At 48.7% G+C, this 15,000-nt stretch overlaps 1 protein-coding gene across 1 annotated transcript in view; it reads left to right on the top strand.

The window, feature by feature from the left end:
• Positions 1-15,000, top strand: part of cadpsa (Ca2+-dependent activator protein for secretion a) — a gene marked incomplete at both ends in the record, with an annotated part of 105,015 nt that overhangs the window by 18,779 nt on the left and 71,236 nt on the right. Inside the window, one exon of the mRNA XM_084440963.1 lies at positions 1,856-2,188. Within this exon, the coding sequence (XP_084297089.1) occupies positions 1,856-2,188 (333 nt within the window). The remainder of the gene's footprint in view (positions 1-1,855; positions 2,189-15,000) is intronic.

Raw genomic sequence — 15,000 nt, 5'->3', positions numbered from 1 at the left:
CTACACAGTTATTGTACATATGGTTGCATATAATCCCTGTTAGTCCTCTTTCTATGATACTACCCCCTTATCTAGTGTATTCTTTCATTACTCTGTATCTAGTGTCTTCCCCCTGAGGGGATCAATCAAGTATTTATCCATCTGATTTACTTAGTAAATAAATAAACAAATAAACAAATAAACAAATAAACAAATAAACAAATAAATAAATAAATAAATAAATAAATAAATAAATAAATAAATAAATAAATAAATAAATAAATAAATAAATAAATAAATAAATAAATAAATAAATAAATAAAAACAAATAAATAAATAATACTCACTAGGAACGGAGAGTCAGAAAGAGCTTATTCTCTAGAGAGGGCCAACAGCTTATTGCATGACTCCCCCTCCCCCCAAAAAATACATGAAAAAAAGTTCAGTGAGTTTGCCAAAATCGGACAGCCAAACAGTTATTCATCTCTCCATTACACCCTCTCTCCCTCTTCCTCTATATCTCTTCCTCTCGCTCTCCCTTTCTCTCTCCCTCTCTATCCTCTCTCATCTGCTCTTCCTCCATCTCTCTCTCTCTCTGTCTATCCATCCCACCACATGGCACTGAAAATTGCTTTTTCGGGGACCTCAAGACCTCAGAATAAATGTGTGATAGATTGAACAAGAGCAGCACAACAGTGTCGGACTGAAATGAAAGAGTGAGCCCGCCCCCTCTATGGGGCTGCAAGGGCAGGAGCAGGGAGGCGGAGAGACTCTTCAGACTGTCTGTTCCAGCTGTCCAGAAGTCGTCTCAGATGTCCACCTGAGATACTTATCCACTCCGGGGGTGAAGAGGCGGGCATCCCGACGAACACCCGACCCTTTCTCTAGAGGGCCTCTTCTGCGCTCGATCACACAATTCAGGAAGGGAGTTGAGATTTGAGAAACGGGACGTTGAATCGACTACATGGAAACGAATGTCCGGCGTGGATGAGGAGTTGATGTGAATTCGATTCCAACCCCGACGACCCCCCCCCACGACCCCCCCCCCCCCCCCCCCAGAGGAAAACGTTCCTCTGTGGACGCAGGGTAGATGGACAGGTGGAGGTAGTGACCTGTAGTCTTCTATCAACTTATATTCACTGATTATATCAAGAATTTATATCATCCTGTACTCCGATGTTATTCTTATTATTTATTTTATTCATTTATACTCATGTTGAAACCTAATGTAATACTGGGATTGTCTCTATTGTCTGTCATATGTCTGTTAAGTGTTTGTTATGTGTTTGTTATATATGTTGTTGTACACTGCTGTTGACTATTTGCCACTGTGTTTGTGGGAGACTGGGCCCCCTACTAAAAGCCTTAAATAGCTTCCTTGGGGTGACCCTTTCATACATCCATGTACATAAAGTATGCTCCATGATGATGATGACCCAGCAAACACGCAACGTCAGGGAGACGTTCAGATCATGTCTTAATAACGTCCGTCGGTCCAGAACCCCATTTGTATGCTGGACCTCTCAATATTCAAACGTCTGGCTTGGACCCCTCTAAGACGTCTGTGGACGTGCAAAACGGGTTCAATATCTGAACGTAAAAAAAAAACCATTCATCCTGGCTCCTAATTGGATGTCTTTGGACGTCCGAAAAGTCAAAAAAGACATCTAAAAGACGTCTTTTAGACGTGTCTTTGCTCAGTGGGGATGATGATGATGTATAAATAAACCAAACCAAACCCAACCCAACCCAACCCAACCAAACCAAACCAAACCAAACCAAACCAAACCAAACCCAACCAAACCAAACCAAACCAGACCAAACCAAACCAAACCAAACCAAACCAAACCAAACCAAACCAACCGTCTTCCCGCAGGTGTTCCTGAAGAGCGACCGTGTGTCCCGGATGGTGCAGAGCGGCGGCTGCTCGGCCAGCGACTCCCGGGAGGTCTTCAAGAAGCACATCGAGAAGCGCGTGCGCAGCCTGCCGGAGATCGACGGCCTGAGCAAGGAGACGGTGCTGAGCTCCTGGATGGCCAAGTTCGACACCATCTACCGCGGCGAGGAGGACCCGCGCAAGGCCCAGCAGCGCATGACGGCCAGCGCCGCCTCCGAGCTCATCCTCAGCAAGGACCAGCTGTACGAGATGTTCCAGAACATTCTGGGCATCAAGAAATTTGAGCACCAGCTGCTCTACAACGCCTGCCAGGTGAGCTGGGAGCCAGCAGCTTTCATATATATTTCTATATATATATATATAGAGAGAGAGAGAGAGAATGAGAGAGAGAGAGAGAGAGAGAGAGAGAGAGAGAGAGGTTAGATGGTGTGTAAGGTGCTATCAAGAGGGAACAAAGAATTCACTGTGATTCACTGCGACAATGAAGGTGGGCACAGCAGCGTGGTATGAAAGAGAACGGTTGAAAGGCTGTACGCCGCCGCCCACAATACATGCATTGTGATGACAAGACAGGAAGGAATGACCTGGGCGGCTGTTAAAACTGAAATAGAGAGGTGGGTGGAGGACAGGACGGCCACACAGATATTATCGCTCCGGGTGTCGATTGGCTGAAAGGTAGCTGTCCTGTCCACGGTCCCAAGCTGTGTTCGGAATCGCTCCCTCGTTCCATCACTCCCTATTCCCTATATAGGGTTCACCATGTCGTGAACTACCTAGGGAACGGAGAAAATGTAGGGTACATGCACTGTTCCCTGCAAATCAAGGTGAATTGTGGGTAATAAATAGTGGACTATATAGGGAACGAAAATTCCGTGGAGAATTCGGACACTTCAAACAAAATGGCTGACGCCCTATATAGTGCGCTATATAGTAAATAGGGAGCGATTCCGAACACAGCTCCAGTCATCTACCCAGCTGGGTAGGAAGGGATGGATGGGACTTAGCTACAGTACAGTAGGTGACCCCAGGCCCATCCTATGGGTTTATCCATCTACCATTAACCCTGTACATGCCAGACATGCTCCTCACATCCGTGCAGGATGCTATAGAGCTTAGCAAGTCCAGATAACTGTACCAGAGAGAGCTGCTGCTCGCGAGAGCAGCCTCTGCACTAGGGGATGCTGGGTAGCGTAGTTTGCTTGCACAAAGTCCGTTAATGAGACGTTTTACATTTCATTGAAACGCAGTGGTGTGTCGATTATAGCTTTTGTATTGTGGATAATGTTAGAGGTTAGTCCATAAAATGCAAGATATCCTCATAGAGGGTGACTGAATGACCAACGGTTGTTTCCTGGGACCAGCCCGGGACAGGGGCGGAGTCTACTGTTAAGCTTTGCTGGGGCTCAGCTTGAGTCCTCCTTTCTGAACATAAGGTTCGGATTAACCTTTGTGTGGCTTTGAATAATAATACATGTACTCAATTGACCATTTTACCGTTATATTACATATTCGAGTGACTTATATAACCTTGTAACCCATAGTGATTATTTTCATTAGCCCAACCCGCCACCTGCAATGCGTCACATTGACTCATCAGGTGTTCTGTACTCCTACTATGAATGAATGAATGAATGAATGAATGAATGAATGAATGAATGAATGAATGAATGAAAGGGCAGCAGAATGTGTCAGGAGAGGAATCTGCCCCGCCTGTTACATGGAACACAGATAGACTGCCATCTGAGACGGTGACACCTTCTTCAGTACAGAAATCCCAGTGTGCATCTGTTCAGGTGTCTGTTAGCAGACTAACCTCTGCGCTGAGAGAGAGAGAGAGAGAGGGGGGGTTCACAACAGAATGAGGCACAGATGCTCTCCTGACTCTTTCTAACAGACTGTTGTTCTAGCAGGCTGTTGTTCTAGCAGGCTATTGTTCTAGTGGGCTGTTCTTCTAGCAGGCTGTTCTAACAGGCTGTTGTTCTAGCAGGCTGTTGTTCTAGCGGGCTGTTCTAGCAGGCTGTCCTAGCAGGCTGTTGTTCTAGCAGGCTGTTGTTCTAGCAGGCTGTTGTTCTAGCGGACTGTTGTTCTAGCGGACTGTTGTTCTAGCGAGCTGTTGTTCTAGCGGACTGTTGTTCTAGCGGGCTGTTGTTCTAGCGGACTGTTGTTCTAGCGGGCTGTTGTTCTAGCGGACTGTTGTTCTAGCAGGCTGTTGTTCTAGCAGGCTGTTGTTCTAGCAGGCTGTTGTTCTAGCGGGCTGTTGTTCTAGCAGGCTGTTGTTCTAGCAGGCTGTTGTTCTAGCGGGCTGTTGTTCTAGCAGGCTGTTGTTCTAGCAGGCTGTTGTTCTAGCGAGCTGTTGTTCTAGCAGGCTGTTGTTCTGTTTGTTTGCAGTGAATGAATGATGAGTAAATCAGTCTAACATGATGCCAGATACATACATGTACCTCCCAGTTAATTTACATATTACATTATTACATTACACGTGTGTGTGCGTGTGTGCGTGTGCGTGTGTGTGTTTCTTTCCTTCAAACCAAAACATTGCATTATCACAATGATAGAAACATGCGGTCTCCACGCAGGAACAGCCTCAGAGCACGCAGAGAGAGCCTGACTCCCTTTGTAAGCGCCCATCTCCATCATTCGCAGTCAGAAAGCGAGGCCACGGTGTGCGGTTCCCAGTAATGGTGACTTGAGTTAGGCGATAAATTGAATTCCAGTCTCCTGTCTACTCCAGGCGTGGGGGGGGGGGGGGAATGGTGGGCGTTCCTCCTTTTTATCAGATGGGCTTTAACATTAAGACCGTGACTCAGCGGCACACTGCTCCTTTGATGAAAAGCACGGCCATGCTCTTAATTGGCCGAAATGGACCACGGCAGCAGCATGGCCGCCAAGGTGACTGCAGATCCCTGCTTTCTCCAGGACACGCGTGAGGCACCGTATCAACGCTAGATCAGCAGCCCCCCTGGGTGCGCTTGCTTTCCTGCAGGGTAGCAGAGCTCCTCAGCATGTCAGGCTGAATATTCTTAGAAAGAGAAGTGGGCGAGTTGCAGCCTAGAGTTACCAGGAGGAGAACTGGTACCCGAAATCTGTTTCATACCAAGTGTCTGATTTGAGGTGGACAAAGTGATGGGAAAAAAAATCTCCATTATTTCCTGCCATCATTTGATTTTAATATTTTGTTCTCGTTCCAAAATGAAAAGTAGATCCAGGCACTCAGAATAAGTATTCGTGAGGGAAGTGGTAATGTTAAAAAGCCTTCAATATATCGGGCTTACATAATTAAAAGTGGCAAAATGTTTCTACCTTGTCGGTCTTTATCAGGACATGTGCGCTCAAACAAATCACCCCTTAAATACATTCAGGAGGACACAGAAAACGGCGGGGTCAATCAATCAACCAATTTATTAATAATTTAATAATCGAGACAATCAATCAGACACCTAATTAAGTAATCAATCAATCAATCAATCAATCAATCAATCAATCAATCAATCAATCAATCAATCAATCAATCAATCAGTGGGACATTGATACCAGGCCATGTCCGACGGGGGTATGGGAGAACGGGGGCCATAGAGGGGCAGTTAAGACTGTCAAGAAAGAAGAGAAGAGAAACAAGATACCACATGACACGAGCAAATAAACATCAAGAGTTATACATTACAAATATCATGATATCACACAGTAAGGTTTACATTGTCGGCTAGGCCTATATTGAAGATAACACATGAATTCAATATCTTCATTGAGACCGGGGGCATATAAAGCATCCAGATAGTGGACCCAGAACGTTTCCCTCTGAACGTTTCCTACCTCGAGTTTGAAAATACGGCTCAAGTGAGGTTTAATGTGTTCAATACCCACAATGCATAGTATGACATCACTGCGTCACGTAGACGCCGCTTGGTGCGACCAACATAGAAGGTACCAGGACAAGTGCATGTAAGGCGATAGATGACATAAGTAGTGCTGCAATTGATAAAGTCATTCATCTTATAAGTCTTATTAGTTTTAAAATCAGTGAATGTTTCGGTTTGTAAGAGATTCCAGTAAAAAGCCATCATTAAAAATAAAAACATGATTGTATATAATCCATCTGGTCAGTTGTAATGGGAATTCAGTCGGAGGCCGAGCACTTCCTCTATCACTTGCGTCTCCTCTATGTCCAACTGAGCGATGGGCACGTCAAGGGCTATCATACTCAAAACAAAGCTCTCTATCTCCACTGTCAAGTTTTGGTCTCATGTACCCATGTGTTCATGTGCATATGCATGCATACGGACGTATGTGTGTGTGTGTGTTTTTGAAACCTATCTACTGTCTGTCAACCCCCCCCCCCCCCCTACCCTTTTAGCTCCTGTGCGTGGCTGCCATGGTGACCGTAAACATGGCCGTCTTTGTTCCCCCTCTCCCCTAGCCTGGTGAAACCATCCTGATCTCGCGAGCTCACATTCAGTTTCACTCCACAGCTCGGCCTGGACTTTCCCTTATCTAGAAGGATTTCTCTCCAATTACGTTTTGACCAAGCCAACCAGGGACCACGGTCTGACTGCTGTCTGCCCCCCCCCCAGTAGAACGTAGGCCCTGATTGGTTTGCGTGGTTTCCATGGAAAAACAGTCTCTCGAGCGGCAACGCTAACGTTAGTATAATAAACAGCCATAAGTGCAGTTATTGCAGAAATAGACTCATTAATAACAATTAAACAAGAGCAAGAGCATGTTTTTCTTACATTTTTGCTGTTCTTCCAACTGGATTTGGCAAAAGTTTTGTTACGCTGATTGGCTGAAGGATTTGGTCCATCAAGGCAAGTACTTCTGCTCACTGAGATTGTTTGACGGGAATTCTAGACTGATTTGTGGAGAGAAACAGAATGTGAGTTCGCTTGATCAGGATGGTCTTATGAGGCTACCTGTCTCCTCGTCTACGCTCTCTCTCTCTCTCTCTCTCTCTCTCTCTCTCTCTCTCTCTCTCTCTCTCGGTCTCTGTCTCTGTCTCCTCGTCTACGCTCTCTCTCTCCCTCTCTCTCCCGCTCCCCCTCTCTCTCTCTCTCTCCCGCTCTCCCTCTCTCTCCTGTCAACCGTTGTCACCGTCTGTGTATTAAAGCAGGCAGAATCTGATTGGTTTTCCCTTAATCACATCAGAGCCTGGTCTATTCATCCTTCAAGCGCAGGGAACAACGATTAGCTTAATCAAGACAGGGAGGAGAGGAGAGGAGAGGAGAGGAGGGGAGAGAAGAGGAGGGGAGAGGAGAGGTTGAGGAGGGGAGAGGAGAGGAGAGGTTGAGGAGGAGAGAGGAAAGGAGAGGTTGAGGAGGGGAGAGGAGAGGGTGAGGAGGAGAGAGGAGAGGTTGAGGAGGAGAGGAGAGATTGAGGAGGGGAGAGGAAAGGAGAGGAGGGGGTGCAGAGGGAAGAGAAGAGGAGGGGAGAGGAGAGGAGAGGTTGAGGAGGAGAGGAGAGGTTGAGGAGGGGAGAGGAGAGGTTGAGGAGGAGAGAGGAGAGGTTGAGGAGGGGAGAGGAGAGGTTGAGGAGAGAGGAGAGGAGAGGTTGAGGAGGAGAGGAGAGGAGAGGTTGAGGAGGGGAGAGGAGAGGAGAGGTTGAGGAGGAGAGGTTGAGGAGAGGAGGGGGTGCGGAGGGAAGAGAAGAGGAGGGGAGAGGAGAGGTTGAGGAGGGGAGAGGAGAGGTTGAGGAGGGGAGAGGAGAGGAGAGGTTGAGGAGGAGAGAGGAGAGGAGAGGTTGAGGAGGGGAGAGGAGAGGAGAGGTTGAGGAGGGGAGAGGAGAGGTTGAGGAGGGGAGGAGAGGTTGAGGAGGGGAGGAGAGGAGAGGTTGAGGAGGAGAGAGGAGAGGAGAGGTTGAGAAGGAGAGAGGAGAGGAGAGGTTGAGGAGGGGAGGAGAGGAGAGGTTGAGGAGGGGAGAGGAGAGGAGGAGAGAGGAGAGGAGAGGTTGAGGAGGAGAGAGGAGAGGAAAGGTTGAGGAAGAGAGAGGAGAGGTTGAGGAGGAGAGAGGAGAGGTTGAGGAGGAGGAGAGAGGAGAGGAGAGGTTGAGGAGGGGAGAGGAGAGGAGAGGTTGAGGAGGGGAGAGGAGAGGTTGAGGAGGGGAGGAGAGGTTGAGGAGGGGAGGAGAGGAGAGGTTGAGGAGGAGAGAGGAGAGGAGAGGTTGAGAAGGAGAGAGGAGAGGTTGAGGAGGAGAGTGGAGAGGAGAGGTTGAGGAGGAGAGAGGAGAGGAGAGGTTGAGGAGGAGAGAGGAGAGCAGAGGAGGGGGTGCGGAGGGAAGAGAAGAGGAGGGGAGAGGAGAAGAGAGGGTGAGGAGCAGGGAGGAAAGGAGAGGATCGGAAAGGAGGAGAGGGAGAATAGATGAGAGAGGAGGAGCAGGAAAAGGAGGAGAGGGGAGGAGACAGGAAGGGAGGAGAGGATTGGAGAAAGAAGAGGAGGATAATATTGAATTACCTCTGAAATGATCTCTAAAATCCCAACACATCTACAGTACTGTACAGTATGAGTTTGTCCCATTATCAGTGCTGGCTGCATGAATATGCAGACTGTAAACTTGTGAGTCTCTCCTGTGGTCTCTGTACTCGGGATTAAAGATTAAACACACACTGACTTCACTGAAATATTTATACTTGTTTGTATGTATATGTGTGTGTGTATGTGTGTGTGTGTGTGTGTGTGTGTGTGTCTTTTAAGTATCTGAAAAGTGGATGGAAGACGGAAAACGTGATGGAAGTAGATTGGAGGTACAGTACAGTATCCATGACAACTATCCCCGAGAGTGCTGTATATCCCAGAGCCTAAACTCACACATCCATCTCCAATCCTGGAGAGAACCCCAGCCTCCCTTTCTCTCTTAACGAGCCACCACCCATCCACACACACACACACACACACACACACACACACACACACACACACACACACACACACACACATACTACAGTGTCAATTAACTGCATCTTTCACTGAGCTCATTCTTTCCACAATAATAATACTGTCTGTACACCAGACATGATATTTTACACTAGGACCTGAATAAGAATGGCATGGATGGATGAATGGATGGATGGATGGATAGATGGATGGATGAATGCATAGATGGATGGATGAATGGATGGATGGATGGATGAATGGATGAATGGATGGATGAATGGATGGATAGATGTGAAGGTGTGTGTGTATGTTTGTGCGTGTGCATGCAAGAGAGAGAAAGATGGAGAGGGAGGGAGCGATGGAGAGATAATGAAAGAGGCACAGAGAGAGGAGAGAGAGAGAGAGAGCGGGAGTGCTGACCCCTGACCCTGTCATCTATCTATCTATCTATCTATCTATCCATCCATCTATCTACTGTATCTATCTATCTATCTATCTACCTATCTACTGTATCTATCTACTGTATCTATCTATCTCTCTGGCTATCTAGCTATCTGTCTCTGTCTGTCTGTCTGTCTGTCTGCCTTCCTGCCTATCTGTCTATCTATTAATTGATCTATCTATCAATCTATCCATCCATCCTGTTCTTCCCTGCTCCCACACACAGATCACATTAGAGAGCTGTTAAGCTGTTGGTTTCTATTTGAGCCATAAGATAATGAGACAGACCAGACTTACCTTTGCAGGGAGAATAAGGCATGCACACACACACGCACGCACACCCACACACACAAACACACACACATACACACACACAAACACACACACACACATACATGCACGCACACCTTGTACACCTTGTACTGTACCAATTGCTAAAATTGCTTTTCTTATTGATTCAAGCCCAGTTGCTCTGCATGTATACTATGAGGACTGGCTGGCTGGGTACTGTACTGTACTCTACCAGTAGCCCCATCTCTGACCACTTCCTGTTGGGGTGTCAAACCCTGATCATGCAGCTGTAGCTCAGTTGGTAGAGCGGGTCGTTCAGTGATCGAAGGGTCAGCGGTTCGAATCCCAGCTCCGACTGTCCACATGTCGAAGTGTCCTTGAGCAAGACACCTAACCCCAAATTGCTCCCAATGAGCAGGTTAGCACCTTGCATGGCAGCTGCCGTCATTGGTGTGTGAATGTGTGTGTGAATGGGTGAATGAGAGGCCATTGTAAAGCGCTTTGAGTGCCGCTAAGGCGGAAAAGCGTTATATAAGTGCAGTCCATTTACCATTTACCATCATGCACAGAGGATGGAAGAACAAGCATCCAAGGTCTTCTCTCGCAGTTACCAGCCTGGACGTCAGATTCCACCCGCCTGGAAGAAAGAACCAACTGCTTATACACTGCGCCATGTAGTTACGCAGTGGCTGCTGTCACTGTCATTAAACCAAGCCACAGGTGTGCCACCCCCCACCCCCTTCTCTCTGTGTGAGCGCTGGGAGGGGGGGCGAGCGGGAGAGGAGAATCTCCACGGGAACCAGAGACGGAGACCTGTCGGATCACGCTGTCAGGGGAGAATGCCGTGCGGTTCTGTTCCACACACCCACGGAGTCGCCCAGCGGCGACAACCACGCCTCGGTACCAGCGCACGGCACGGGAGATCGATCCCACGGGAGCCGTCGAGTTACGGCTGGATTGATTAGCCTTGCTTACACAGGATCACATGGATGGGGTGGGTATAGAGGTCGGGGTGGGTATAGAGGCCGGGGTGGGCATAGAGGCCGGGGTGAGTATAGAGGCCGGGGTGGGTATAGAGGCCGGGGTGGGTATAGAGGCTGGGGTGGGTATAGAAGTCTGGGTGGGTATAGAGGCCGGGGTGTGTATAGAGGCCGGGGTGGGTATAGAGGCCGGGGTGGGTATAGAGGCTGGGTGGGTATAGAGGCTGGGGTGGGTATAGAGGCTGGGGTGGGTATAGAGGCCGGGGTGAGTATAGAGGCCGGGGTGGGTATAGAGGTTGGGGTGGGTATAGAGACCGGGGTGGGTATAGAGGCTGGGGTGGGTATAGAGGTCAGGGTGGGTATAGAGGTTGGGGTGGGTATAGAGGTCAGGGTGGGTATAGAGGCCTGGGTGGGTATAGAGGCTGGGGTGGGTGGTATCCTCAGGGAGAACTGCCCTCCTTGCGGATATCACATCCAGACGGTGTGTGTGTGTGTGTGTGTGTGTGTGTGTGTGTGTGTGTGTGGGGTGGGGGGGGTCAGTTACACAGAGACCAGCTGGCGGCAGGAAGGGGGACACTCCAGCCATGCTCCTGTACAGATGGCCAAGCACCCGACCATGCTGCTGACTGGCCACCACACACACACACACACGCGCACACACACACACACACACGTACGCACACACACGCGCACACACACACACACACGTACGCACACACACGCGTACGCACACACGTACGCACACACACACAAGGAGGACTTGACCATGCTGCTGACTGGCCAGCACACACACACACAGGCCATAACCATAATGCTGACTGGCCAGCACACACACACACGCACACGCACACACACACACACACACAGGACCCGGCCATGCTGGTGACTATCTAACACACACACACACACACACACACACACACACACACACACACACAGGCCAATTCACACTGTGCTATCATGCCCACCACAACCAAAAAAACACAACAAACACCCCACTCAGCCACCCACGTTTCCTCCTCCCCCTCCTCGTCTACATGCATGTTTATTTCTCACACTGTGGAAATGCATCAGCTGATTATTCCAAACGTATGAGCAGGCAAAGCTTTAGTCTTAACTTGAACTTTAAAGGAGAATGCTCGTTTTTGACAACCTGGACCTTATTTACGGCATATTATAAGACGTTTGACTCACAGAGATAACTTTGGTGTAATTTGGAGTCCTGTAGAAGAAATTTAAAATCAAGCGCGAGCCAAGTATATCCATGTAATGGCGGCGGACGGGGCACTGAGAATGCAGCTGTCCAGCTGCGTGCTGGAGCTACGCTTGCGCGCTGTGCGCATGCGTGCTGGAGCAAGTGGGGAAGCTATTTCGTTTCTAAAGACGTTTCTAAAGATCATATTACAGAGGCATGTGAAAAACCACAACAAGCCCGCGCTCTATGTAAGCACAACTAGCGATTCATAAAGACAGATTGATGAAAACAACCGTTTTGCGGCAGAAAATAGATTTTTTAGAAGCTGCATTTTCAGTTCCCCGTCCACCGCCATTACATGGATATACTTGGCTCGCGCTGGATTTTAAATTTCTTCTACAGGCCTCCGAATTACACCAAAGTTATCTCTGTGAGTCAAACGTCTTATACTATGCCGTAAATAAGGTCCAGGTTGTCAAAAACGAGCATTCTCCTTTAAACAAGCACCGGTTGTGCTCTCTGTGTTGTTGCCTGTGTGGATGCAGAGCATTCTTTAGTCCTGGGAGCAGTTTGTTCTGAACGACCCGTTTTATCTGGGTCATGTTCTGGCTCTGATGGTCATTTGATTAGCATGTTGCTGTTAGCTTGGATGGATGGATGTTGTGAACATGTAGACCTTGGAAACTTGAACTCTGGGGAGGGTTTGCCAGTGTGTGTGTGTGTGTGTGTGTGTGTTCCTATCGGTGCACATAGTGGTTTACACTCCATGTGTGTAGTAAAGTCCCCATGGGGTGTCGGAGAGACTACATAGACAGAACTGTTCCTCTATCGTACCTCAACACACACACACACGCACACGCACACGCACACACACACACACACACACACACACACACACGCACGCACGTCACATGCAAAACACGAATGACAAGGAATAAGAACAGACTTCCATCATCGGACTCCCACAGTAGAAACGTAATTTTGGCAATGTTGAGTGATCACATTTCCCAAAGGGAAGCAGGAGATGGGTTTTAAATGCAGATGCTATTGACTAGCACTCATCACATTACTAGGGTGTGTTTGTACTGTGAGGGCCAAGTCGATTGCTGAAACGGAAATGGTATTGAGGTAACTCAATACTTACAGTTACCCGCAATGTACTGTATAATGTACAGCTCATCGTGTTATCAGTATGGCTGGCTGTGTTTTCATTATGTACAGAACACCGATTATGTACTGGAAGGCACTGTGTGTGTGTGTGTGTGTGTGTGTGTGTGTGTGTGTGTGTGTGTGTGTGTGTGTGTGTGTGTGTGTGTGTGTGTGTGTGTGTGAGAGAGAGAGAGAGAGAAAGTCTGTTGTATGTTACCTTTAACACTGACCATAATGGGTGGTACAGTCTGTTCACATACAAGAGCAGGGGCAAGACACTAGTTTTAGAACGTCTTCGTCGCAAGTCTTTCCATGTTCAGCCTTGAAAATGCCAGTTTTTCCAGCTGGAGTCACAAGGTACAACAATGTGATTCTCCAACATGTACTGGATCTCAGTTTCTAAAACCTGGCACTTTTCCTCTGAAACACAATAGTAACGCTGTCTAATGGGTAGGGCAACACGCACATCAATATCATGCTCCGTCAAATGCGTACCGGAGGGCGTGTCCCCACATAGAGACGGGTAGACACTGATCAGCTCGGCCATCTCCACTCTATGAGCATCCGAACAAATTCCCCAAGAGACCCTCCAGGGTTTCAGAATTCTTTAGTCGGCCCTGCAACACACAGTCATCAGGCGCTAAAACACCCTCCCCCTCACATGAGGCCCCTGCAGCCACACAACCAGGAGAGTCCGACCCCACCGACTAAACGGGGCTACCGCCCACAAGCTCCCCTGGGCTAGCGGACCCCCGGGATTAGTATGTCTTCAGGAGGTTTACGTGACACAACTGTGTAGGCCGCCGCCTCTGAGCAGTCGTGATCACAGTTCTGGTCTGAAACCTTACAAACCCACTCTGTGAGGACCACTAAAGTTAGCCTGAAACGGAGACCCCACAATAGGCAACAGAGCTAAAACCTGGTCACCAGGACAGAACTGACGGAGCTCAGTACGGCGATCATACAACCGCTTCATCCTAGCTTGAGAACTGGAAGGCTTTTCACTAGCCTGCTCCCTAGTCGAGAAAAGCCGCTGCCTGAAACCGTTTCCATAACTGAGCAAATCCCGAGGAGGCTCTTCCGTTGCCCTCTCACGTAAAGCACTTTGAATTGCCTTGTTGCTGAAATGTGCTATACAAATAAACTTGCCTTGCCTTGCCCAGCCGTCCTTCAGAGCAGCCAAAGGACCACGCACTGTGTGGCCGAACACAAGATCCATCCATCTTCATCCGCTTATCCGGGGTCGGGTCGAACACAAGATCATTGGGGCTAAACTCCAGTACTTTCCTGGATTTACCTCCCGGGAAACAAGCAGTAACCAGGGCCGCCCTTCCTCCCAGTCTCCACCCATCTCCACACAATAGGCGCGCAGCAGCGACTTCAGGGACTGGTGGAAGCGCTCCAGGGCCCCCTGGCTCTGGGCTGAGTTTCCCAGAGGCATCGTAGCGCTACGTTCATCGTAGCGCTATGATGAACGCCATAGCTTACGATGAACGTAGCGCTACGATGCCTCTGGGAAACTCAGCCCTGGGCATGATACACGCTAGCCTGATTATACTGTATCCGCAGCTGTTTCAAAACCTGGGCAAACGGGTGAGATGTAAAATTCGAACCCTGGGCACTCTGAATGGCCCTGGGAATACCAAACACAGATGAACTGGATCAACGGTCAACACTTTGACTACCGACCGGGAGGTGATAGTCCGAAGGGGAAAAACAGCGGGGTATCTAGTAGTCTGGCACATCACAGTCAGCAAGTAAACACTGCCAGCCTTTGAGCGAGGTAGGAGACCAGCACGATCAATGATTAAATGATCGAACGGTTTGCTAATGGCAGGGATAGGATAGGAGATGGCTTGAGGCTCTGGTTCGACTTACCGGTCAGCTGGCACGTGTGATAGGTCCTGATGTAATTAGAGATGTCTTTTTTCAACCGTGGCCAGAAGAACAACAGGAGGATACGATCATAGGTCTTCCGCACCCCTAAATGGCCCGACTGGTCATGATAAACCTCTAAAACCAGATCACGAAACTTGGCGGGAACCACAATTTGTATCACGGGGTCCCCCCACGAAAAGGTCACCATGGGAGGCCCACCTCCTCACCAATAACCCATCCCGAAGAAAATAACTAGTCATCATCAGCAGAGAGCAGGTTATCAAACATCTCTTTTAAGCATGGGTCCGCCTGCTGTTCCCTCACCAGGTC

The sequence above is a fragment of the Borostomias antarcticus genome (genome assembly GCF_949987555.1).
Source record: "Borostomias antarcticus genome assembly, chromosome: 7".
Classification (NCBI taxonomy): Eukaryota; Metazoa; Chordata; class Actinopteri; order Stomiiformes; family Stomiidae; genus Borostomias; species Borostomias antarcticus.
This window is presented reverse-complemented; position numbering and strand designations above follow the sequence as displayed.